This window comes from Vitis riparia, chromosome 12 (genome assembly GCF_004353265.1).
Source record: "Vitis riparia cultivar Riparia Gloire de Montpellier isolate 1030 chromosome 12, EGFV_Vit.rip_1.0, whole genome shotgun sequence".
NCBI lineage: Eukaryota > Viridiplantae > Streptophyta > Magnoliopsida > Vitales > Vitaceae > Vitis > Vitis riparia.
This window is the reverse complement of record NC_048442.1, coordinates 1,536,382-1,562,391: the sequence shown is the minus strand read 5'-3', so window position 1 is coordinate 1,562,391 and position 26,010 is coordinate 1,536,382. Positions and strand designations below refer to the sequence as shown.

The 26,010-nt window shown below is 36.2% G+C and overlaps 2 protein-coding genes and 1 pseudogene across 2 annotated transcripts; all 3 read right to left on the bottom strand.

Moving 5' to 3' along the window:
• Positions 1 to 11,687: 11,687 nt before the first annotated feature.
• Positions 11,688 to 13,845, bottom strand: LOC117926802 (annotated as a pseudogene).
• On the bottom strand, positions 13,564 to 18,937 carry LOC117926801 (probable disease resistance protein At4g27220). Its single transcript, XM_034846092.1, has 3 exons — positions 17,605 to 18,937; positions 16,968 to 17,166; positions 13,564 to 16,813 (listed from the first exon to the last, which is right to left on the bottom strand). The coding sequence occupies exons 1-3, from the start codon at positions 18,935 to 18,937 to the stop codon at positions 13,891 to 13,893; spliced, it is 4,455 nt and encodes a 1,484-aa protein (XP_034701983.1). The 3' UTR covers positions 13,564 to 13,890.
• A 143-nt stretch (positions 18,938 to 19,080) lies between these two features.
• LOC117926800 (disease resistance protein At4g27190-like) lies at positions 19,081 to 25,734 on the bottom strand. The gene is made up of 2 exons (XM_034846091.1): positions 25,544 to 25,734; positions 19,081 to 20,503 (listed from the first exon to the last, which is right to left on the bottom strand). Exons 1-2 carry the CDS (start codon positions 25,654 to 25,656, stop codon positions 19,081 to 19,083), a joined length of 1,536 nt encoding a protein of 511 aa, XP_034701982.1. The 5' UTR covers positions 25,657 to 25,734.
• Positions 25,735 to 26,010: the final 276 nt, after the last annotated feature.

Here is a 26,010-nt window from a genome sequence, read left to right as displayed (position 1 = left end):
AGTAAGACAAGACTAAACAAATAAAAACAAAAACAGTGACTGGTCCTGTCGTCACATCTCTGGCCACAGAAGGAACAAAACCTGAGTGCCACCACACCAAGGTAAGTCAAACATGAGTCAATCGCCCAAGTCAATAAGATCAGGGACTACTGGTGAAGGAGCGTCTGCATGCATGGCCTGAGCTGAGGTAGGAATAGGAAACATATCAGACTGAGGATGCCCAAACGTCCCAGAATCAACAATGTCCTGTATGGCATGTCGTAGAGCAATGCAACGATCAGTGTGATGTCCTGCCGACTGATGGTACATACAATATAAATCAAGCCGAAACTGTGAAGGCAAAGGATCCGGAAGTGCCCTAGGAGCCAGAGGAGCCAAAAATCCCATGGCCTGGAACGTCTCAAAAACTCTGCTTAGGGGTGTGCTCAAATCTGAAAAGTGTCTCCGACATCGTCGATGAAGGTGAAGTCGCTCCTGAGGAACTATAATAACTGGAGGGCCTCGAATCCGGGATGGAGGTCGTGGATGTGAGGCACCCAAAGTAACAGATGTCGATGAAGTCAAACGTGGCAATGAAGGCATCGCCACTCCTGGAGCTCCTCTCGATGACGATGGATACTCCGACAAAATAAGCTCAATTCTCTTAACCCTCCGCGTCAAATCCACCATCATCTCATAAAGAGTAGTAAGAGTAATGGATGCGATCTCGTCTGACATGGTGAACCTCCACTGAAGAAGTCTAATCTCGATGTACTCTGTATCAAAACCATCATACCATCAATCTCTGCTCGGGGACCGGTCACGACACTAAAACTGTCCAAGACTCTAAAACAAACACATACAAGAGACAAAACAAAGCAACACACGATGCTATTCAAAATAACAACACCTAAAATGCATGATACGAAACAATAATAATAAAAAGAAGACATAAACACATATCCAACAAAACAACGATATCACTAAGTGAAATGAGAGTACATCATGCGAAAACTAAGACAATAAGGTTTACTCTCGAAACACAAGATACGAACTCGAATCACTAATTACAAAACAAGACTCAAACATAAACTAAAAGAGAACAAAAACACAAACGACCAACTAAATACGTAGTCCCAAAATACACCAACAAGGTCTGCAATATCAAAGTGTCTGGTGAATATCAGTGCCCTGGGTATCTCAAACATGATGGTATAAGCCTGAAGGAGAAGAAACTGCATGTGTGGACTAGGCTGGAAAGGAATCAACAGTCATATCTGGACCAAGACCAGTATCTGTGGTCGATGCAGGAAAGCTAACCGCACCATTGTTAATAAGATCCTGTATGGTATGACGTAGAGAAGCACAATAATCCGTACGGTGGCCTGCTATCCGGTGAAATGCACAGAACTCATGAGCACGAAAACGCGGAGGCAAGGTACTCGAGAGTGGCCTAGGGGCCAATGGTACTAAGAAACCAATAGCTCTGAGTCGCTCAAAAGCTCTATCCAAGGGCATCCCTAAATCAAAATAAGTCCTCTGACATCGCCGATGGGGACGAGACTGCTCATGCCGTGGGATACTAGTCTGTGGACACTGAAACCGAAATGAAGGTTGCACCGTGACAGTATGAGGATGCGCAGAAGGGTACTGCTGAACTGAATGAGGATGATGATGCTGTAAGGGTGGGAAATCACTCCTGGGCATCTGCAATGACCTCGCATAGGGATGATAACCAGGTCGTCGATGCTGAAAGTTTGCAGAACATACGCCTCCATAGCTCTCAGGTGATCCACCAACTCCCTTCCCCTCAATATCTGGGAAAAGAATAATATCTGACCATAATCCTCTAGATATGCCATCATCTACATCGAACAAAGCTTGAACCAATGATCTGAAATCCTGGAATGGGACTCCTGTCAGATGTCGAGCAAACCTAGGATGCAAACTCCTCAAAAACATGCTCATCTGATTTCTCTCGGTAGATCGCTCAATCATCTCTGCGGCCTTCTCCCTCCAATGGGAGATAAAAGAAGAAATAGGCTCATCTGATCCCTGTCTAAGAAACTCAAGCTCTCCACGTGTAACGCTCGTATCACCACTAAATGAATACTGTCTCAGAAACTCCTGTGCTAAGTCCTCCCAATTTCTCCGACGAGATGACTCTAATGAAGCGTACCATCTCTGTGTCGCGCCACTCAATGACAATGGGAACAAAGGGAGCAACTGTGCCTCATCTAGACCAAGAGCCCTCATAACTGTGCTATAAAGTCTGAGATGAATACGAGGACATCCAACACCCGTATATCTCTTTATATCGGGCATCCTGAAACCGATTGGCAAAGTGGCCACTGGCACGTCGTCAGGGTCATCCCACGAAATCGTCTCATCAGGATCTCTCATCTATCTAATCTTCTGCTCGAGTCTGTCCATACGAGAATGAGGATCCTCAACAATGGTAACTGGTGTGACAATATGTGGAATGACAGTAACCTGATCATGTGAAGTCTGTGTGGCTGGCATCCGAACAGGTAGAACAGGTGGTGTCATTATATCAGATGGCGTGTCCTCAAGCACTACATGTCTACTCTGCTGAGTATCCATCTTCTAACTCAAACTGGTTAATGCCCCTTGAATCGAAACCACAGAAGCGACAAGCTAACCAATCGAAACTGACTATGAATCCGTTTATGGCCGCTCAGAAATACAAAAACCTCCTCTCCCACTCAACCCAGGGCACTGAACCAAGACCGGGACCACAAATAGACCCCTATAAAAGAACCCAAACAAAACGACTCAAACACGACTCATGCAACGACACGAGATGCAACGAACAATGACCAATGCATGATACAACACAACTCAATACATGACAGGGTGGGATACACAATCGTATGGTGACAATCAAAATTTGGATATACGATAGAATCCCTAGAGTCACATGAGTGTCTAGTGTGAGACAACTACAAATATGACTAAAGGATTTCTATCGATGATCCAGAAAATGATCGAGGTGTGAAGAAAGTGAATGGGGTGTGAAGAACAACACTATCATGAGATCGATACTCAATATAGACCAAAATATCCTTGATTCAACCTTCAACTCGAGCCCCATAAGAGAGAAAATGATAAAGTGATCAAGGCGAGTCCCTCGAAAATGTGTGAAAATGAAAGTGTGTCTTTCACCTTTCTGTAATGAAAATAAGAGCATCGAGTCGAAAATCGAACCAAGGATCAAACAAAGAATGAGGTACTAAGCCCGTGATATGTGGACAGTGTAAAAAGATGATCAATGAACATATCCCAAAGTATTGAGGGAGTGACAACAAAGTGAAGAGGTGCATCGAGCCAAGAAATGAGAACGAAAACCCAAGGAAAAAGAAAAAAACATGCTAAACTCATCGAGCGAAAACACAAACTAAAGCGACAAGACGAAAAGTGATCCAACCGATACTCAAACTCATACCGATCTCCGAGCACTCTCAACTGGAGATTAAAAAGGGGAACGTTGAATCCAAAATGTGACCACAGCGGCGCCGAAGGCCCTCAGATGCACCCACGTATAGGGAGGGAGTCCTAATCGGAGGATCTACGGCTCAACCTACAAGGTGAAGGTGGCTCTAAATGGATATGGGTAGACTTTAAAAGATCCCTAGCAGAAGTGATCATACCCTCCGGCGGTACGCAACCCTCTGCACGCCTTAAAAGAGACGGGGCGCTTCCATGCAAGGTGATCATCACCTCCACACATGCACTACCTCGACATCCCAGGGGGTTTCCTATGGTGAAACCTCTCAAACTCTCAACGCTCAATGGTCAACTAAAGTGCACAGTGAATGGTGTGGGTGCATCCGAAAACCCTAAGAATCTAGAGCAGAAGAGGAAACACACTGGTCGCACGACTATCCATGAAACCTAGCTCGGGGCTATATAGGTCTTCAATGATCGGACTCCAATCGACATCAAAGTGTCGCTCCCCTCCAGAATGCTCCCGTGCATCGATATAGCCCGTCGCTAGACCCTACTCCTAATCTCTGGCCTGGTTAGAGAGCAAGCACACAGAAGGTCTCACACTTGCAATAGTGATAACCGAGATGAAAGGAATGACCGAAACCAAGAGAGTTAGAAGTAGGGGGATAGAAGTGAGACCCACATAGACAAACGATATGCAATCATGCAGAGGGAGGGCAGTCATGCATCATACAGTCAGGCAGAGCTGGATATATCACTCATGTACACACAAAATAAGCGAGAATACGGCAACCAAAACGAATAGTGATACAAACATCATGCTCAAAGACGATCAAAATAGTATACAAGTCAGAGAATCCACATGTCAAGCTGAGTGATATACAATGGTGAGTGTATGCATGTGAAGTGATTAGAACAATCATGCCAAAATCAAAATCAATACGCTAAGCAATGCAACAAGATCAATCACCAATAATCCAGCATGTCAAAATCTCAAATGAATACGACATCTAAGCATGCATCAAGAAATCCTCAATGTACAATCAAGAAATGAGCATCCACTGATCGTCCAATCAAATGCCACGTTTGCTTCACTCTAAGTTCAAGCTTGACCCTCTAAAAAATATCCCCAATGGAGTCGCCATTTTGTGGACCCCGCATTTCGGTTCATGCGTTTTCCACTCGATGGCGAGCTCGATTTTTATTTGAAAAATTGATTTTATTGATTAGGAAAAATGACTGGGAGTCGCCACTTATTTTTGTTTTATTTTTAAAGGGTAAACAAAATAAGAAAGAAAAACCCTAAGTGTGACTCCTTATTTTGGAAAAGGTGGTCTGTGAAAAACCGGATCGGGTTCGGGAGTCAGGTTACTTATCGGGAAGATACGGTAAAGACCGTAGCACCCTTCTAAGTCCCTAAAGTCGGGTCTCTACTAATAAAATGAAGCTGACGTGACAATCCATAGGGAAATCAATGGGTACTCAAATCGATTAAACGCATATGGGAATCAAAACATGTAATAGAGAATGACTAGAATAGGAGTAGATGCGTACCTGGGCCACGAACGAGCAATACGCTATCATAAAAATGGGGTTAGTGCACAATATAGAGCACGAAACATATCACATGCATCACCAAACGGAAATTAAAATTGTTCAAAGGAAAACTGGATTTTTGAAATTCATTTGAAAATTGGAGTCTTAGAGGTTATTTGAAAATTAGAGTTTTAGAGATTATTTGAAAATTGGATTCTTAGGAATTAAATGTAAGAATGAGAATTTTAGAAATTAAATTTGAAAGAAATTGGGATTTTGAAGAATTATTTGAAAGTTCGGGATTTTTAAGAAAAATTAAGTTACGAAAATTGGGACTTTGGGAGTTAAATTTTGAAAGAAATCAGAATTGTAAGTTATTTGAGAAGTAGAGATTATGAAAGTCGATTTATAAAAAGTTGGAAATCTTGGAAAATCGCTCGAAGGCATAATTTTTTAGAAATAAATGAATAAAATAATAATAATAATAATAATAATAATAATAATAATAATAATAATAAGTAACGAAATAAATGAGAGAATTGGAGCGTTGGAAACTGGAAATTAAGTTCGGAAATGAGAATTGGAATTTCAGAGAACTAAATTTGGAAATCGGAATTTTGAGGAACTATTAAAGATGAAATTTTAAATAAATGAATAAGTGAATAAATAAATGAATGGAATAATAATGACGAAATAATAATGATTGGATAAATAATCGCGGAAGTTAGGACTTTAGAGATTGGAGATTAAACTTAGAGGTTTGAAAATTTAAGGGATTATTTAGAGATGAGATCTTTAATAAATGAATAAGTGAATAAATAAATTGATGGGATAACATTAATAACGAAAATAATCATTAAACAGCTGAAAGTGAACAATGGAGTTTTTGAGATCGGAAATTAAATTTGGACGTTGGGTTTTTGAAGAATTGGACTTTAATGATTGAAATAAATAAATAAATATGAGATAACAATACTAATTAACGAGAATAATATTTAGACGAATAAAGATGAATAGTGGATTTTTTGGGATTGAAAATTTACTTAGGACATTGGATTTTTTAAGAATTGGGCTTTAAGAATGAGATTTTTAAAAGGATAGAAAAATATATGAGAAATAATAATAATAATTAACAAACATAATGTTTAAACGAAGGAAATTGAATAGTGGAAATTTTGAGATTGAAAAAAGGAATAAATAAATAAATATGGAATAATAATACTAATTAACAAAAATAATATTTAAATGAATAAAAGTAAATAGTGGAATTTTTGAGGTTGAAAGCTAAATTTGGACATTGGATTTTTGAAGAATTGGGCTTTAATGAATGAGATTTTTAAAAGGAATAAATAAATAAATATGGAATAATAATACTAATTAACAAAAATAATATTTAAATGAATAAAAGTAAATAGTGGAATTTTTGAGGTTGAAAGCTAAATTTGGACATTGGATTTTTGAAGAATTGGGCTTTAATGAATGAGATTTTTAAAAGAAATAAATAAATAAATAAATAGAATTATAATAATAATTACGAAAATAATATTCAAACGAATGAAAGTGAATAGTGAATTTTTTTTTTAGAATTTTTTTTTTAGATTGAAAATTAAATTTGAAAGTTAGATTTTTGAAGAATTGAGAATTTTTAAAAGAAATAAATGAATAAATATGGAATAATAATAATAATAATAATAATAATAATAATAATAATAATAATAACAATAATGATAATAATAATAATAATGATAATAATAATAATAATAAAAATTACGTAAAGGATGGATGACAAGTGGAAAATGATAAAAATGGATTTATATAAAAAAATTGGATTTATTTAAGGTAAAGAAAGAAAACTTGAAGGATTAAAACATTTGAAAAAAGATTTTTCCAAAATCAAATTTTGAAAAGAATGCATGGGAATACAGGGGGTGGGGCACGTAGATTTTAAGAATAGCCCACTGAAGGTGGCATGCATGCCCTGTTAGGAAGAGAAAAATGGGTCCCAAAGGTGCCACAAAGCATGGGGTATCTCCACCAAATTTCTTTTATTCAACCTCACCACTGAGCAACTTCATGTATCCACCACCACAGTCAAACTTCCGTTCATGTTTAACTGTAAATTGGAAAACTAAAGTCTTATCTTTGTTGCTGAATTCAAGGAACTCAACTGATATAGCATAGAATCTGTAGTCCTCACTTGTTTGGATACCTTTATCATTCGGGTCTCCATGCCACTTACCCGAGGTGTAGTTCCATTCCCCAGCCATGTTCTCATCTTTCTTCCATTCGGATTTAACCCACTTATTCTCCCATCCATCATCGAGACTCCTAATTCTACAGAAAAAATCCTCCTCCAACAACCCACCCAAGAAATCTTGAGCATCATTTGGCCAACACATAGAAGGCTGACTCGATGAAAACCCATCATCAGAACTCGACATTCCTAGAACAGCCCCACCGTTTCCTGTAACTCTATCAATCTCGCCCTTCAATTCCGCAAAAACCAATTCTTCAGGGACTTCACACACCACATGAACTACCCCCAATCCCATCCATTTTAGGAACTTAGTACGTCTTTTCCCGAATGCTTTCTGGGTTCTTAATCCAAACCTTACACCCGAAACTACCACATACAAAATCAGTGTCCTTCCACTAAGAATCTAGATTCTCCTGGCAATCCGAGCCAGAATCAGACACCGAAGTTATGTCCTCCCGAGTATCAAAGAATTGATCCTCTTCTTTACTCAAACCCCCCATCATTTACTAGGAGAAAAAAAAAACCATGAATTCACACACTTCCACCAAACAACAAAAAAACAGAGCAGTAAACAGAGGAAAAATATATAAACGTAGTATGAACCTAAATCTATTTCATGGATTGTTAAAAGAGCTAGTAGCAGGTAACATCAACAAGAAACGTCAGGAATGAAGCCATGCGTTAGATACTTGTCAGAAAAGTCCAGGAAGCCAAGGAAAAATTAAACAGAGCATATATGCACACAAACAGATTCAGCCAAACAAACCAGTAATATTTGTTGCTCAAACCAATCAATAAAAAAAATAAATCATACCTAAGGATCTGGAACTCTCCTCTCCAAGCAAGCCTCTAGTTGCCTATTTCAAGCAAACTCCATTGCAGTCTTCACTCTCTGTCACAAACACAGCTCTTCTCGTAACCTCAAAAAAAAAAAAAAAAAAAATCCCTCGCTTCCTCTTCCATCCTCCCGAGTGTATCCTTCCTGATCGCCTCTCTTCTGCCCCCCCTCCTTTTCTCTCGTTCACCTCCTCTTCCTTTTTGTTCTTCCTCCCCTGTTTCTATCTTTCACAGCAAGCCACTACCGGCTCCACTATTGCTCCACTCAGCAAGTATGGCACCTCTGACCACTAGCATGGCCGCCTATGTTTCTGGTCTCGTCTGATTCAGTCTCCTCACAGTAGAAAAGGGGCCCCCCCACTCACTCATCCTAGGTGTCGCCAACTCCTCCAGGTGGCGAGACATTATCTTTCCCAAGCCAACAAAAATCCCTTAAAAACAAACTAATCGTCTTTGCTCTCTTAAGGGGGTCTACACACTGTTATTGATGTTTCGAGGAGAGAGTTGGAGGCTTTGAGATAGAGACCAAAGGAGTCAGTCACTTCGTTCATCTCCCGCTGGAGGGAGAAGATTTCACAGATTATAGACCGTCATTCAGAGAGAGATCAGATTAGAATGATCATGAGGAGCTTACAACCTAGATTCGCTAGACACTTGATGGGATTTCCTCATACGGATTTTGGATCTTTGGTACAGGCTTTGTATGATATAGAGGAAGGCATTGCTAGAGGATTATGGTCTGAGTCTGAGTCTTCTCTTATTGATTCTAAGGGGAAGAAGCCTTCAAGAGGACAGAGATCAGGAGATGTTGGTGCTATCAGTTCAGTAGGGATGAGACCCCCTAGACACTATCAGACAGTTGGGCAGACTCCTGGGTTCTACTATCCGCCATCACCCCACGTGCAGTATAGGCCACCTGTTCCCTCCAGATCCATGACTCCTACTTATCTACATCCAGTCTTACAACTTGTTTTTGCTGCACATGTCACAGAGAGACCTCCTTCCCCATATAGTCGACCCCGAGCTCCGCAGACCACTACTTATGTACAGAGACCACCATGTCAGTTTGCTCAGTTGGGTATGCCTTTGAGTCGAGCTTTTCAGAAGCTCATGGAGGGTGGCTTGTTGACTTAGTTAGCTCCCAGGCCTTTACCCCAACCCATACCACCTCGATTCAGGATGAACTTATATTGTTCTTACCATTAGGGACCAGGGCATGATACGGGCCATTGCACTGCTTTGAGACATGCTATACAGGACTTGATAGACCAGGGTTTGGTTAACTTGGGGCAGCCAAGTGTGACCACTAACCCTCTTCCTACTCATTCTACACACGCAGTGCCTCCATCTCTAGGAGATATCCACCACATAGACCTTATAGAGGATGATAGTATACATATGTTGAGTTGGGATGATGGGTTACCCGAGCCGATTGTTTTGCATGATAGTTATGAGGTTGATGGGGTGTCATTAGGCCCTCAGGCTCCTACACCATTTAGTTTGATCCCATACGAGACGCCATTCCAATTGACTCATCCTACACCCTTGGTTATCGGATGCTAGGATATTTTTGTTCCGTTCACTTTATGCAGAGGATGATGATTCGGAGGGGAGAGAGATACAGATTGTGACTCGTAGTGGGAGGATAGCTCAGCCACCACCACCAGCAGTCAGACCATTTGAGGGTCTACACTTATGTTTATTTTAAAAAAAAAAATTAAAGCTATAAGTGAATTTAATAATTTTATTGAATTTTTTTTATTTTATTTAGTACAAAACATTAAATCATTAAAGAAATGTTAAAGAAGTTTTTATATAAATAGTTTATTTGAAAGTTCATTTTGAATGTATTTTTAAAATTAAATTTGTTTGACAATTTTTGGTATTAGTTTATAATTTTTTGTTGTCAATTTATTTACATTATAAAATATTTCAAAAATTATTTTAAAAAATTACTAAACTCATTAAAAAAGAAAATAAAGTCCATTTGTTAAGTAAAAAAATTCATAAAAAATATAATCATGTGTAGAGGAGAAACAACATGGTTACTTTAGATTAGTTTTTAATACATGAATTCTTAGTGGTAATTGAATGATTTTTTGAGTTCCAAATTATTTTTTAGAATTAATAGACTTTTGAACTAATCTAACATATTAGGGCTTGCTAGTTTTCAAGTCTTTTTGTTTATTGGGACAATTTAGAAAAATATGACTCTACTCAAAAGAGAAATAATAAAGTCATTCTAAACTAATTTTTGTCTATCAAATTTTGTTATTAATTGAGTTTTTATTTGAATTTAAAATTATTTTAATTTTTTTAAATTATTAATGAATCCAACTTATTCTAAGTCTCACTTGATTTTGAATTATTTGTTTAATAAAAATATTCTAAAAATTTTAGTTATATGTAAAGAACATACTAGTAAAGTTATTCAAGATAATGGTTTAGTGAATGAGTGTGGACCTCGCATTTCGGCTCATGCGTTTCCCACTCGATGGCGAGCTCGATTTTTATTTAAAAAAATGATTTTTATTTCATTAAGAAAATGACTTGGAGTCGCCACTTATTTTTATTTTGTTTTTAAAGAGTAAATAAAATAAGAAAGAAAACCCTAAATGCGACTCCTTACTTTGGAAAAGGTGGTCTGTGAAAAATCGGATCGAGTTCGGGGGTCAGGTTACTTATCGGGAAGGTACGGTAAAGACCGTAGCACCCCTTTAAGCCCCTAAAACCAGGTCTCTACTAATACAATGAAACTGACGTGGCAATCAACGAGAAAGTCAATGGATATTCACCTGAATCATGCACAATATGAGAATCAAAACACCCAATAGAGATTGACTAGAATGGGAGTGGATGCGTACCTCGGCCACGAGCCACAATGTGCTATCAAGAAACGGGATTAGTACACAATTAATGAATACAAAATATAGCTCATGCATATCGGAGTGCAAAACGAAAATCAAGCAAAATACATTAAATACGACAGTTGACAATCGAAAAGGATCAAACATAGGGCCTCCACCAAAGCCCCAATTATTGTTCATGAATTAGTCTTATAAATTATGTGTTTTACAATTATGAAGAACTCATTACTGCTTACGTAAAATCAAGAAAATCAGAAGATTATTTAGGAACCGAAATGGGTTTAAAACTATTCGAGTGAAGACTGGATTCTTGGAGTTTATTTGAAAATTGGAGTTTTTGGAATTAAATTTAAAAGATTAGAGCTCCGGTAATTAAATTGAAATTTGTCAAAGAAGATGAGAAATGAACTTTAGGAAATTGATCTGCGAGACTATGGATTTTGAAAGTTGAATTTGTAATAATAGTAATTATAAGAAATGAACTTTGAGAAATTAAACTGCGAGAATATAGATTTTGAAAGTTGAATTAATAATAATAATAATAATAATAATAATAATAATAATAATAATAATAATAAGATTTTGAAAGTTGAATTAGTAATAATAATAATAATAATAATAATAATAGTAATAACAATTATAATGATAATAGTTAATAATAATAATAATAATAATAATAATAATAGTAATAATAATAATAATAATAATAATAGTAATAATAATAATAATAATAATAATAGTTAATAATAACAAATGGCCATCCCCAAAACTTTTTCACTGTCGCAGATGACGGCGGCGCCGAAGCTGTTGGTGGGGTTGATATCGGTGTTGGTGATGGGGACGGTGGCGAAGTGGACCATGAAGACAGCAAACCTAAAGGGCTGTAGAACTAAGACATGAATGTGAGAATCTCTAGTGCTTCTCTCGGGATCAATGGCTGGAAAAAAAAACAATGCATGCGAGCATGAAAGTGCCGATGATTTCAGCACCGAGAGCGGCGTCTTTGTTGTAGCCAGCAGTGACGACGGAGTTGGCACCACCACCAAGTGAACTGTAGAAGGATTTCATGAAGGCCTTCACCAACCCTACGCCGCAGATGGCTCCCAAACACATGAACCTCTATGTAGGCCTAAGCTTAGATAAAAGACGCCTTCTTGACCGAGAACAACCCGAAGTTCAAAACAGGGTTGCGGTGCCATAGGCGAGAATGAAAAACATCTTACCAAAAGCCCATGCGATACCCAGAAGCCCCACGTCGGCGCATGGATCAGACTGCTCCTTGTAGCCCTTTCAATAGCCTTAAACTAGTGGAAAAAAAAAAGGTTTTTAACAAACTCATGGCCACTAATACCTCCACGTAAATCTCAATGAAACAGAGCTTCACCAAGCTCGAAAGAATAATAAAAATAATGGTGAATGAGATAATCTATGGGCATATGAATAAGTCAAGAAATGATAAAAAAAAAAACTCATGCGAAGCCCCTATTAATTGCAACCCAGCAAACAAGCAAAACCTCGAAAGTCCATAGGAAAGAACAACGGTAGTGAAGATAAACAAAAGATGCACAGTAGACTTACCTGGGTGCTCCTCCCTCTGCAATCAATACTTCCTCACTGCTCTCCCTTCCTTCTTCCCGGAATCCTCTCCCTTCTTTGCCACACCCTCTCCCTTTTTTCCTTTTTTCTTTTCTTTATTTTCTTTTTTTCCCTGGCCGTAGGTGCTATCTTCCCGGGCAAGCCATTACCTCCCTTTGCTGTTCATCACATCAGCAGCATGGCTTCCTTGTCTCTTGCAGCTGGTCCCACGCATGGAGAGGGGTCCCCCCACACTTCTTGGGTGCTGCCAGCTCCTCTAATGCTATATCAAGAAAAACTAAATACCCCTTGGCTCTTCAAAGGGGGTCTACAATGAGTTTCTAATATTAATTAGATTGGTTTTGAGTTTTATAGCTTTCTAGTATTAATTGAATTGGTTTTTGGGTTTCAAATTATTTTTTAAAATTAGTAAATCCTATATATAAAGTAACATTTAATTTAAAATTTATTTGTCTAATGAAAAAATTTAGAAAAATCAAAGGAAATTCATAAAAAAAAAAAAAAAAAAACGGGTAATTTAGAGAGAGATCCTATTTTGAAAATTTTCAATATTAGGGGTAAATTTATTTATTTACTTTTCTAGTTTGCTTTTATTTTTAAGAACAAGAAAAATAATTTCTACTTGGTCTCTCAAAATTATTCTACTATTCACTTTGTTTTTAAAAACTATTTCCAAAGAATAATTGTTAAATGGAGCTATAAAATTTTTAAAATATATTTTTATTTTTAAAAACAGAAAACTATTCTTAAATTAGGAGGTTGGGAACAAACTCATTGAAGAATCAAGTTGCTTAACTTTACCTATGCAGTAGTTGTTAAGCTTGAACAAGTATGGAACTACTGCTCCATTTAGCTGAAAAAACAAAGGGCTAGTACTGGGTCATCTTTCATCTCAGAACTTCGGCCTCTGCTCATTCAAGCTCCATGAATGCGAGCAAATTAAAGGCTCAAGATCAAAATTTTCAGGACAGCTGCTCTGTGTTATTGATTGTTGTCTGTTTGATTATTTCACGGTACGTGTGCTTGGAAATACATCAACTCTTTACACAAATATAATCAAAACAAACAAACCTTAAACAAAGTCAATCCAGTGTAGCAAATATTTAAAAAAACATACAAGTAGCACATCTCAAACAATAGCAAATCTTAAACATACAAACAAAGAAAGCAAATCTCAAACAGATACAAACCAAGCGGGCAAGTCTAGATAAAATATAAGCCAAGGTAGCAGCATATCTTAAACAAATACATGGTAAAGTTTTTGAATCCTACACACAAACCTTTGGCTGAGTCAGCAACCATCCCAATCAGCTTTAAAATGAAACTGCTGCACAGAAATCCGAGGAGCTAGTTGAGGATGCATAGGAACTTCAATCTTTGTTTTACGGCATCATCTTTCCATACTAGTGCTTTCCACCATAACTCTTGCCCTTCTATGAATCTCAATTTGGCTGCGTTGGCATTGTTGAAAGGCAATCTCTTCAACATGTAACACATAGATATCTTAATCCTTTGTAAGGAAGGCCACTCCAATGAATCATCAACCCAAATGCTTCTCAGTTCTGGGAGATCAATGAGTACTAGAGTCTTCAGTCTGGGGAGCGCATCGACGTTGAGTCCATGGTTCTCAGACACCATTATTATTTCTTCAATTTGATAACATTCTTCAACTCTCAAGTGCTGCAGCCTAGGAAGCTGTTGAATCATACCACTGGAAAATATCCTCTTCAACTCTGGGCATTTAGTTAAGGTTAGGGTGGTTAGCTGTGCTAGACTTCCATCGGGAACAAACCCCTGCCAAATGCTTCTCAATTTTGGGACATTGTTAATATACAAAATTTTTAAGTTTTCTAGCACCCTCTTACCCGTTGTGCAACCATTGATGATGACTCTAATTTCATTGCATCCGTCAACCAAACAAACATGCATATTTTTCATGTTGTTGGTGCCAAAATTTGATAGTGCTGAAACTCCCTTGTGGTTTATTAATCCAAATGCATTTGTCACCTTAAGTACGTGTTTGATTACAGGATGCCAGCCTTCACCATTGACCAATTTCAGAGAATTGTAGCTTGGATAATCAGAAGAAGACTCCAGAAAGTAAGAGTAAGTTGAGTCCTGGTAACCAACAGAAAATTGAAATGAGAAGCATTTCTTCTTCCATGCTGGGCTTGTTTGCACAAAAAACTGAAGGAAGTGCATCGTAGGGAAGCAAAACTTGAGGGAAGTCAATTTATAATGCAAGGTAGCCACCTCCATAACAATCTCTGAAGCCTTGTACCGCCATTCTACAGACAAATCATCATCAACACAAAATTCTTCCAGTGAGACAAACCTTGAGATGTTCCCCAATTTCCTTTGAGTGTGGATTCCGATGAAAAAATTAGACGATATTCGCAAGCACTTCAACCATATCAAACTTCCAATTTGAAGCAAATTAAGTTTAGTGCCTCGAATATCAAGCAACTCAAGCTGGTCAAGCGCTCTTATGTTAGGCGGGAGTTGTATCAAGTGGGTGCAAGAATTTAGATAGAGCCCTCTAAGACAAATCAAATCGGATATAGATGAAGGTAATGATTCAATACCAGTCCCATGCAGATCCAGAACGCGAAGACTATGCATAGATTGAAAAAAGAACTTAGGAATGGCAATCAAACCATTATTCCTCTGGAGCAATAATGTTGAGAGATTGTGACAGTGTAGAAATTCTGGTAAAGTACAGAGCTCGTTATCCATCAAAGAGATTCGATTTGCATCTTCCCACTCTTTCCTGCCTGGGAAATCTTGTAATCCCTCACATGGTTTCGCCAAAAACTTCGAGCCATTGCTTTGGAAAGAGATTTTAAGGGCCATTTTTCGAAGCATTCTGTTCATCTTAACACATTTCCCCTTGTCACTTCTCTCTAACAATGATAGGTTGATAAGATCATCCAATATGGCATGTCCTTTGCTGCGTGCATCTCTAAAAGCATCTGTGCCTCGAACAAATTCATCTGCATTTTGAATAAAGCCTTCAGCTTTCCAACACTCTAGTAGGTAATCTACATTAATATCATATTCTCCAGGAAATAGCGCACAATACAGATAACAGGCCTTCTTTGTGTCACTATCTAAATAATCATAGCAAGACTTCAGGAATTCAATCACATGATCCATGCCGTCAATATCCTCCCATCTTTGCAGATGTTTCAATCCATCCATCCAAAGGGAAATATCTTGCCTTTTATTTCTGAAGATCATGGCTACAATGTTTATCAGCAGGGGTAAACCACCACACTCTCTAACCACCTGTTCAGCAACCCGTTCAATTTGTGGGGAGTAAATAGACTGACCCAACTTTTCCCTGAACATGTTGAAAGCTTCATGATCTGACAATGGTTTCACATTGATTAACTCATCAGCTTCCATGCCCTTGCAAATGTCACGGAGCCTACTCGCCAGCACCACCTTGCTCTCATGACTCTGGTTGATTCCAATTACTTCATCTAGATCAATAAAGTCATAGACTTCATCTAGAAGGATCAAACACTTCTTTCCCTTTAGCTCTTCAGAAATTCTTAGAGAATTTTCCTCGATGCTAACACTGCCCTTCATATTCATTTTTAGTCTCTGCATAATTGCATCTTGAAACGTTTTTTTGCTCCATTCCTTTGAGACAGTTACCCAGATGACCATATCAAATATTTTAGCCACATCTTTATGATCGATCACGTTCTTCATTATTGTGGTTTTCCCTGTTCCAACTGTTCCCCAAATTCCGATTCTTCTTATTTGCTTATCCTGTAGAAAACTCACTACATCTTCAACCACATTGCACAACGATGAGTCTTCTATTTTCGGTGCAGGTATTTTCCTGGCAAATTCTGACAATTCTGCGACCAGTACTCTTCTTTTATCAATCCCTTCTTTCAAAAGACTATGAACTTCCTCATGCTTCTTCTCCATGTATTTGCTAAGATTTGAGCATTCCCAAAAACGAACCGGTCTCCCTGGATGCTTCATTTCATCATTGTATAGAGTTTCTAGTTGGTTCACTTCAATGTTGATCCTCTCAACCTTAGCCAACCATTCTCTTATGTGCGGCCTTATATTATGTCTTCTTATTTCCATCTCCATGCCATTCCTCAGTGCCTTGAGCTGTTTTGCTCCGCCTATCAACATCTCATAGTTTTCTTTCAGATCTTTCATACATGCAGTTTCGGAACTGACAGAAGTTAATAAGCTTCCCCGGATTCTTTGTAAGTCAACTTCTGCTTCATCAGTCATCTTTCTGTGACCAACAACAATTCAAAAAAGAAAAACCTAAAATCAATGGTTTAATTTAGATATGATTAAATTTAGTAAAAACTCTAAACCATCTCTTTATAGTTTTAGCTTTGCTAATAAAAGAATTTATGTTAGCATATCAGTAAGATAACACTTACAGAGTGTGGGGCTTCCACTTCTGCTCCGAGGTGGTTCCTGCTTCTACTACAGAGGCCTTCATGAAGCTCTTCGTGGAAGGAGACAACAGTGGCAATGGAGAAGGCTTATGACGCTGCTTATCAACTGAGGTGGTTCCTGCCTCCGCTGCAAGGGCCTTCAAGGTCTCTACTGCAAGGGCCTTCAAGGAGTCACCAGAACCTGTCACTCACAGACAAAAAGCAAACAAATAGAAGTGAAGTATCAGACAGCAGAATCAAACGTTCAGATGGATATAGAAATTTGGACACGGATAATGCTAATTAATGATGTTAGAAATTAGTATTCCCAACCAACTTTTGATTTTTGAAGTATGCAAATAAAGAGAGTAATAATTAAGTGATAGAACTTGGGATCCCATGTCCCTTTGGGGATTCCTTATTCCAACCTTGGCAAGTTCAAATCAATGAGACACCCATTCTGTGAAAAACCATTTGTATGCATATCGACCTCTTCTTCTTTAGCCAAACAAAATAGAGGGTTTTTCTTTTTATTCATTTTTCTTATTGGTAAACACCCCCAATGAATCATTTACCTCAAAGAAGAGATTCAAGTATGCCATGAATTGTATCTTTGAAAAGAAAAGGAATGAAAAACAACCTGACTGTTGAGATGGATTTCTCTCTTGCTTGGGAGCTAGAAGTTGATTCTTAATTTCTGCTAACTGAGTCATCAAATCAACATCTGATTTAATGGGGACAAATATAGAATCCAGATTACTTCTTAGAACTGATGTTTGCCATTTCAATGCCCTCCACCAGTCAGCCTCTCCTATGATCACCTTCAAATTATTACTAGAAACTTCCATGTTAGAAAGAGCTTCAATGCTTGGGCAATTATAGAAGCTCATCCATTCCAAGTCTGGTGCAATGCGTAAACCACTGGAAATGCTGGCCAATTTTCGTAAGTAATGAAGTGATATCTTCTTCAACTTTGGAAGGTATGTTTTGAAGCAGAGCAGCGTATGTTCTGCAGGAACTTCATAAGTCACCAAACTGATTATATTGGGGCAGTTTTCAACCACAAGCTCCTCTAGAAGGTCGAGATTTTCAAGCAAACCCAAAGTAAAAGTGGTAGTCAATTGGGGGCATGCATACAATTCCAGAGACTTGAGACTGGATAGACAACCCTTCCAGATTGGCCCCTTCCATATACTGTCTAAATTCTTCATATAGTGAAGCCTCAAATATTGGAGTGATCCAAGTATGATTTCTTGATGAACATCTCCATCATCATCTCCTTGTCTAAAAGTTTCTGCTCCATCCACAAGGGTTTGAATCTTGCTACATTCCCCCAATACACAAAATTCTAGCTTCATTATATTTTCAATCCCAAATTCAGACAGCTTGGTAAGAGTTAAATGGCGTTCCAAGAGCAGAGTAGTAGCATGTTGGAGTACCTCCTTAATTTCCATTGAGACACCTTCACCATTCACATACTTCAAGCATCTTTCTTGCTGTTCAAATCTATTCGCAATTTCTTGTGGTAGTCGAGATACAAAGCGCTTGTGATGGCTGCCAATAATAAACTCGAAGTTCATCTGTGAGAGGTTTATCAATGAGTTTCCACTCCCCATGAAGTCATTCACAAGTCTAACTTCTGGCAAGTAAAGTTTAAGTGTCTCCAAGTGTTTCAAGGTGCAGACTTCCTTGACAATATATTTCACAATCACATCCCATCGCTCATCATCTGGATTCACATGTATGCCTAATTCTTTCAATTGAGAAAGTTCTGATATCACGTTCTGAGGAATCATTGTATTGGAGGACTGGTTATTTTGTCCAGTGTGGTTACTGTAACCATAGAAGGACACTCTCAGGCAATTGAGGTTGGTCAGTCTTCTTAAATTCACAGGTAGGCTTATAATTTCAGTCCCTTCAAGATCAAACACCTCAAGATTTCTAAGACATCCAACTTCAGGTGGTAACTCCATGAGAAGTTGACATCCTCTTAGAAGGAAAATTCTGAGTTGGACCAATTTAAAAAGAGATGGTGGTAAAGATCTAATTGCAGTGTTGGACAAGTCTAAGAATTGTAGGAAAGGCATGCCTTTAAAGAACATTGGAGGAATAACTCTCAGACCATGATTGGCTTGTAGGAACAGTGCCCTGAGTTGAGGGCAATCTGGACTCTTGGTAGCTCAGACAGTTTATTGTTCATCAAATGCACCTCACTGGCTGTTTTCCACATCTCTTCTATTGGAGGATCAGTTAATCCCTTTCCACATTGCCAAAGAAATAGCAACTCTGTTTTGTGTCCTAACAAAATTAGTAAGGCCTCATAGATTTCACCTCGCACTCTGAGAAAAACAGAATCTCCATTCCCGGAACTCTCTAACAAGAAGGCATCAACAAGATCCCGAACCATTTCTTCTCCTTCATCTGCTTTTCTAATTAAGCCGCCGCTGATCCACCTGCCAATGACATCTCCTTTCTCTATCTCTCTCCAGCATCCCATGTGTACAAAAAACTTCAAACAATACATTGCTGAGCCCAAACGCCCACAGATGAATGCTAAGGCATTAAATAAAACATAGTCTCTCAGCCGAGTGGGTTGCAAGGCCAGTGCATGAGATGCATATTCCCATGTGTGAACCTCATCGACCTCTCTCAAGGCTCTTGCCATTAGAACAATGGCAAGCAAATGACCCTCGCACTCTTTGACCACACGTATTGCTAGGCGTTGGATGCCTGAAGAATGCACAACATTGCCAACATTCATACAAAACAATTCCCATGTTAACAGATGATCCTCCAACCTAATCTCCAAATCCACTTCCGTGTGATTAACTCCCCTTCCCATAGAGCTAGTTGTACAAACCATCTTTTGAAACTTCTTCGAGTTCCACCAATTGGTCCCCACTTCGCTCAGATTCGTCGATGAAGCGAGGTCAACACCATCAAGAAGGATCAAGAAGCTTTTGCTTTGCAGCAATACATCCACTTCCTGTCTGCTGGATGTTGAGAGACCCAGTTCTCTTGCAATGCCATATTCAATATCTCCAGCAGTTTTACAAGACGACGCCTTAACGTGAATGGCAAGATCAAACATTCCCTTTTCTTGCTGTAGATTCTTCAATCTTGACATGAGGATGCCTGCATCATCTCTGCCAGAGATATAAATCCTCTGAAATTCGGGAGTTTCTCTATCTTGTATAATTTGGCGAACAGCAAAATCAATGGCCAAACTGTACACTTTTGTAGTAGGTGTTCTACCCCATATAGTTCCCCTTTGCATCTCCTCAATGATGTGTCGTGGAACATAAGCTTCAATATCGTCGATTGAATGATCAATCTGTCGACTGATTCTAGAAAAGAGCTCTGAAACATTGATTACTTTCTTCCTGTAAACTGCTTCTCTTAGTTTCTGATTAATCGCCAAAACATCAAGAATCCAACCTTTGTGACTCCCTTGGATCACCGAGCTGAAAGGAGGATATGACAAAATAAGGCATATGATATCTTTCTTCCTGTTCAGTTCCAAAGCTTTGTCCATGATTCTGTGTGGGTGGCAGAAACAAGGAAAAATCGTTATCAGAGGATTAGTTCTAGACCTGTAAAAGTTAGCCTCTCATCACAAGTATATGTAGAAACACAAAGACAAGAATGTTCAGCACCCATATGCAAATAATCAATGGGAGAGATACTTGATGGTGTTTGTGTTGGAGTAACCGGGTTGACAGAGAAACACAAACAACTACGAAGAAGATAAAATGGGGAAGAATTAAAAATTTATTGTAAGATAGAAACTCCGGATAATAAATATATAAACCTTCTGGGGCTTGAGAACTAAAAAATGGACACTAAAATAATCATTCAAAATAAAATATTTTTCCTTTAACTTTTAGAACTAAATTTAATTATAATATTTAGAAAGTTTGTAAATCAAGTTTAACTTTCCAACAGATTGAAATTTTTCATGACTAGAAGTCTAGGGCTATATTTGGTTCCCAAAAAACGTGAGTGAAAATGCAAAGGAAAGAAAATAGAGAGGAAAAATTGAAAGAAATAAAAAGTGAAGAAAAATAAAAAATAAATTTAAAATTAATAAATTATTTTATATGTTCAAACTCATTTAACTTATTTTCCTCTTCTATATGAAGATTAAATAATTAAAAAAATGTATAGATTTTTAACTAATTTTAATTATATTTAATTTTTTTAGTATTTTTTATGTTGAAACTAAACATGAAAAAAATCATTTTTCTTAGTATTTTTTTTTCTTTTCTTAATACTTTTTGGGAACCGAACATAGCGTAGAACTTTACATTATGTTTGGTGATGATGAGTGACAAGAAACAAAGAAAAAAATGTTAAAAGTAGAAAATTTTTATTATATTTAGATGTCATGGAAAAAGGTGAAGTAAAAATACCAAGGAAAAAGAGAAAGAGAAAGAAAAATATTAAGGCTACTTTTGGTTTCTAAAAAAAATAAAATTGGAATTAAGAGTATATTACATTTTAATATTTGATACTTGTTTAAAATAAAATTTATCTTGCATTTGAATATTTGTTATTAAAAGAAGTATGAAAATGTTCACCTATTTAATATTATTTAAAAATCTTTTACCATTTATAATCTAAGTAAGAAAATTTTTATTTCTTTATTAATAATATTTATGATTAAAATATTTAAAATTTATAAATAAAAATATTATATTAGGTTTTTAAATATATAAAATAATTTATGTACATTAAATATTACATATATTAGTATTATTTTATGGTACATTTTATACATTTTTTTTAAGCACAAATTTATCTTTTTTTTTTTGTCAAAATTATTTGTTTTACAAAATGATTAGTAACATAGAAAATTGAAAAAAAAAATATGAAGAAAATTGATAAGAAGTGAAATTATGATCTATGAGATATGTGTATCTTATATTTCAACTTAGAATTATTGTATTTCATGTAAAATAGATATAAAAAAATTGGGATAATATATCTCACCACTTATATCGAAAATAAAATATAATTAGTGATAAAATAACTTATCATATCTCATCGCCAATTAAACATAAGATAATAACCGCAAAATGTTTTTTATTGAAGTAAAAAAAAAAAAGAAAAAAAAGAAAAAAAAAATTCTCTATGATGGTTCCTCACATTAGTGGTTTTCAATCTAAATCCAAAACCAATTTATGTCTATAACTATCTCACCTTGTTTTTTTCCATTTTCTTCTATTCAAAATTTTAAAATTTAAAAAAAAAAATGATTATCTTAATGACCATTTGAAGGCATTTTCTTTTTTATGTTTTTTAAAATAAAAAATAATAGTAACTTCATTTAAGATACAAAAACTCTTAGAAGACTTACATTTACATTTAAAAAATAATGATTTTAAAAGTTGTTTAAAAAAAATTAAGAGTTTGTTTGGCGTTGTGTTTAACAGATAGAAAACCATTTTTAAAAATTCATAATACTATTTGGCTATTGTTTTCTATTTTTCGTTTTTAAAAACAAAGTGAAATAGAGAATAATTTTTAGAGAACGAGTGAAAATTGTTTCATAAAAAGCAAATGAAGTAGAACACAACATTTTTCATCTTTCATTCTCCCTTCACGACCCATTGCTGATATGAAAAATCTTCAAACATGATATTCCTTTGAATGACATGTATTTTCTAAATTTTCTTTGACTACTCTAAATTTTTTTATTAAGCAAATAAATTTTAAAGCAAACTAAACTTAATACATAAAAATTATTATTTTCTAAAAATAATTTGAACTTATTTAATTGTACTAGAAAATCATTAAACTCAATAACAATAGGAAGTCAAAATTCATTTTGAATGACTTGACTAGTTTTTTTGTATTTTGATCATATTTTTTGTACTTTAGTCACATTCTTTATATTTAGTTTTATTTTTTATATATTAATATTTTAGTCACATCTTCTATTCCTTAGTCATATATTTTGTATTCGTACCTTAATACTTTAATAACATTTTTCATATCTTGATTATATTATTTGTACCTATACTACCTTTTTTGTACCTTAATGTCACGGACTTAGTCTTTTCCTAGGCTCATGTAGCACTTGGACAAGTCAAGACCCTTGATCTTGCTAAGTCAGCCTTACTCTCGATGCTTCGCTTGCAAGGCTAACACGACTTGGAAGTTAGTAGGCACGCTTAGGTAACACTTGAAGAATAGGAAACTTTATTGATCTCAAATGATGCTTTACAAGTGCTTTGAAACTCACTTGCTTGGTTAGGAAGTGGTTTGAGGGGTGCCTTGGCCAAATGAGGCCTTAACTTATTTATAGGCAATAGGCACCTTAAGGAAGTCTCTAGAACCTTGAAGGGTTCCTTACAAATCAAGAATGTTCTAGACTATCCTAGACACTACTTATGTACAAATATTTACAAGACATGTTTGGAAGTCTCTAGAATATCCCATAGGCTTCCCTTGTCTTCCACCCTTGGTATAGAGATATGTGGGTGTCTCTGGCTATCTCTAGAACCTTTCACACTCTTCCATGTTGTAGTTAAGTGTAAATGTCTCCGGGGGTTTCCATGAGCTTCCTACCTTCTATATAAGCCCATGGGGAGGGTCATTTGAGTAGGTCTGTGACATTAATCCCTTAATCACTTTCTTAATTCGATCCCAGTTACATTCTTTAAACTTAGGTTATATCTTTTATACATTAATACCTTGACCATTTTTGCATCCTTCAGTGCCTTAAAGCCATTTTTTAAATAAAGTTGAAACCCTTTTCTTTAATAACAAAATCCATGTCTTTTTTAATAATTATAAAAAACATAAATATTTTTTTTAAATAATTCTTATATTTGAGAGCTTGAATTTTTTTTTAACAAGCAAGTAATCATTTTTTTTTCTAATTAACAAAGTAAATAACAATCATTTTCTTACAAATAAAATTAAATCAAAATATTTTTTTTTTTTGTGAATAACATTGTAAAAATAATTGTTTTAAAAAAAACATTCTCTTGAAAATAAAATTGAATTCGAATACTTTTTGTAAATAAAATTAGAAAAAAAAATCAGTTTTCTAATTAGTTTAATAAATCAACTTGTATGTTTCTCTTGTCTATTATTTTGTAAATCTTTATAATATGTTTTTATCATGTCATTGTTTGTTCTTTTACATCGTCGCTTTTTTATTTATTCTATATCCATAGGTTAATTAACCGAATGTCAAAGTTTCCTATACTTTTTTATTAGAGACCATTTGTGTACAAGTTTTAAAAGAGTGTTATGGCTTATCCTATACCTTTTTAATATATAACCAAACCCTTGAATTTATTCTCGATTCATAGATCAACTTTTCTTACATGGAGTCACTTTTAAGGTTTTCTTTCTTATTTTGATTTTTTTTATAAAAATAAATAAAAATAAGTAGCTAACTCTAAAAAAAAAAAAAAGTTGAAAATGGCTTTTAAAATAAAACAAATTTTTTTTCCCATTGGGTCCAAGTATCGTCATGGAGTAGAGATGTATCAATTCACATATGTGGAGAAAATATGAGTCCATAGATTGTACCCTAGTTGCATTTTTTTGTTCAATCAGATTATGAATTGTTTAGCTAACTCTCCCTACTTCTGTTTCAACTTAGAGAGATCAACCATTGAAATCTCTGGTTCTGTCCTAAAAATTTAGTCATGAAATTGCTTCTTCATTTCCTGATAACTATACATGGACTAAGTTGGGTGGTATAAATGGAGATATACCGGTTAAAAGTTGTACCATTGAGGGAATTTACAAACAATCAAAGTTGAAGAAAATCATTTCCCCCTACAACCCCATATTGGACAATGAACCTGCCAATGCTCTCCATAGTCAACTGCATCCTTTTCCTTAAAAAAAAAAAGAAAAAAAAGGCATGATTCTTGTCACCCTATGGAAGTTTATGCACTCGGTCGAACCAATGTAGGTATGGCTTCTTGTAGACTAGTCTACCAAAAGTCCCCATACCTTCAAAATAGTGGTAATTTGTTCCCTATCATTTGTCATTACTAGTACTCGAGCATGGGAGGTTGATTTTCTCCCATGTGTTTAGGATCATCAAGTGGGTTTTCAGTTGCTAGTCCCATTGCACCTCTCCCATGTCTGTCAACTACACCCGTGTGTCAACAACCGGGTGTACGGGCAAAATCATTGGTAAGACTTAGATGTTTGTTTTTTAAAATTTTTACTGAAAATCACTTGCTTTCATATTTCAAACAAATTGCTTATATATATTTTTTTTTTTTAATGTTTTTAACTTTTTATTAACTTATTACACATTTCTTAATTTTTTTTTATTGAAATGTTAAAATAATTTATTAGTTTTTCTTTATTTTTTAATATTTAATTTCTATTAAATATTAAACAAAAATTAATATTTAATATTATTAAACACTATTTAATTTTAAGTTCTATTCATAATTAAATCAAAAAAACAAACATCACATTAATTAAATTGGATGTGCTAAGTATGAGATATGTGTGATCGACAACAATTTAATAAGGCTCTGCACAACTCTCTACAATTTGCTTGTTGCCTTAACGAATGCAGGGAAGAAAAGACTTACCGACTGGTATCCCCTGCACTTTGCCAACCGACTCCTTCACCAGCCGAATCCGAATCTGAAGCTTGGTTCTTGCTCTGGCTCCGCTCCATCACTCTACCGCCGAACGAAGCCATGGATGGACTGGGAATGACAAGGTTGATATTCAGCTATCCCTTTCGTCTGAATTTTTTGATCACTTGGATCAACTGCTGGTAACGGAGGCATCTTGGGAGGAGCGATCTGCGTTACTTACAAGCCAACTTGATTCTTCTATCTGGCCCTACCTCCAGCCTGCTGCAAACAAAGAAGGGATAAGAATGACTGATGTTTGGAAGGAGGAAAATGCTAAAGAATAAATTCGTGATATTTGATGTTCACGTGTCGGAAGGATTTATGCTTTGTGGATGGTTCGCTTGCCAAGAAGTGGATAGCTCGGAATATAAGAAAGTGGGTGGGTGGGAAGAATTTATACCTTTCTTATATTCAAA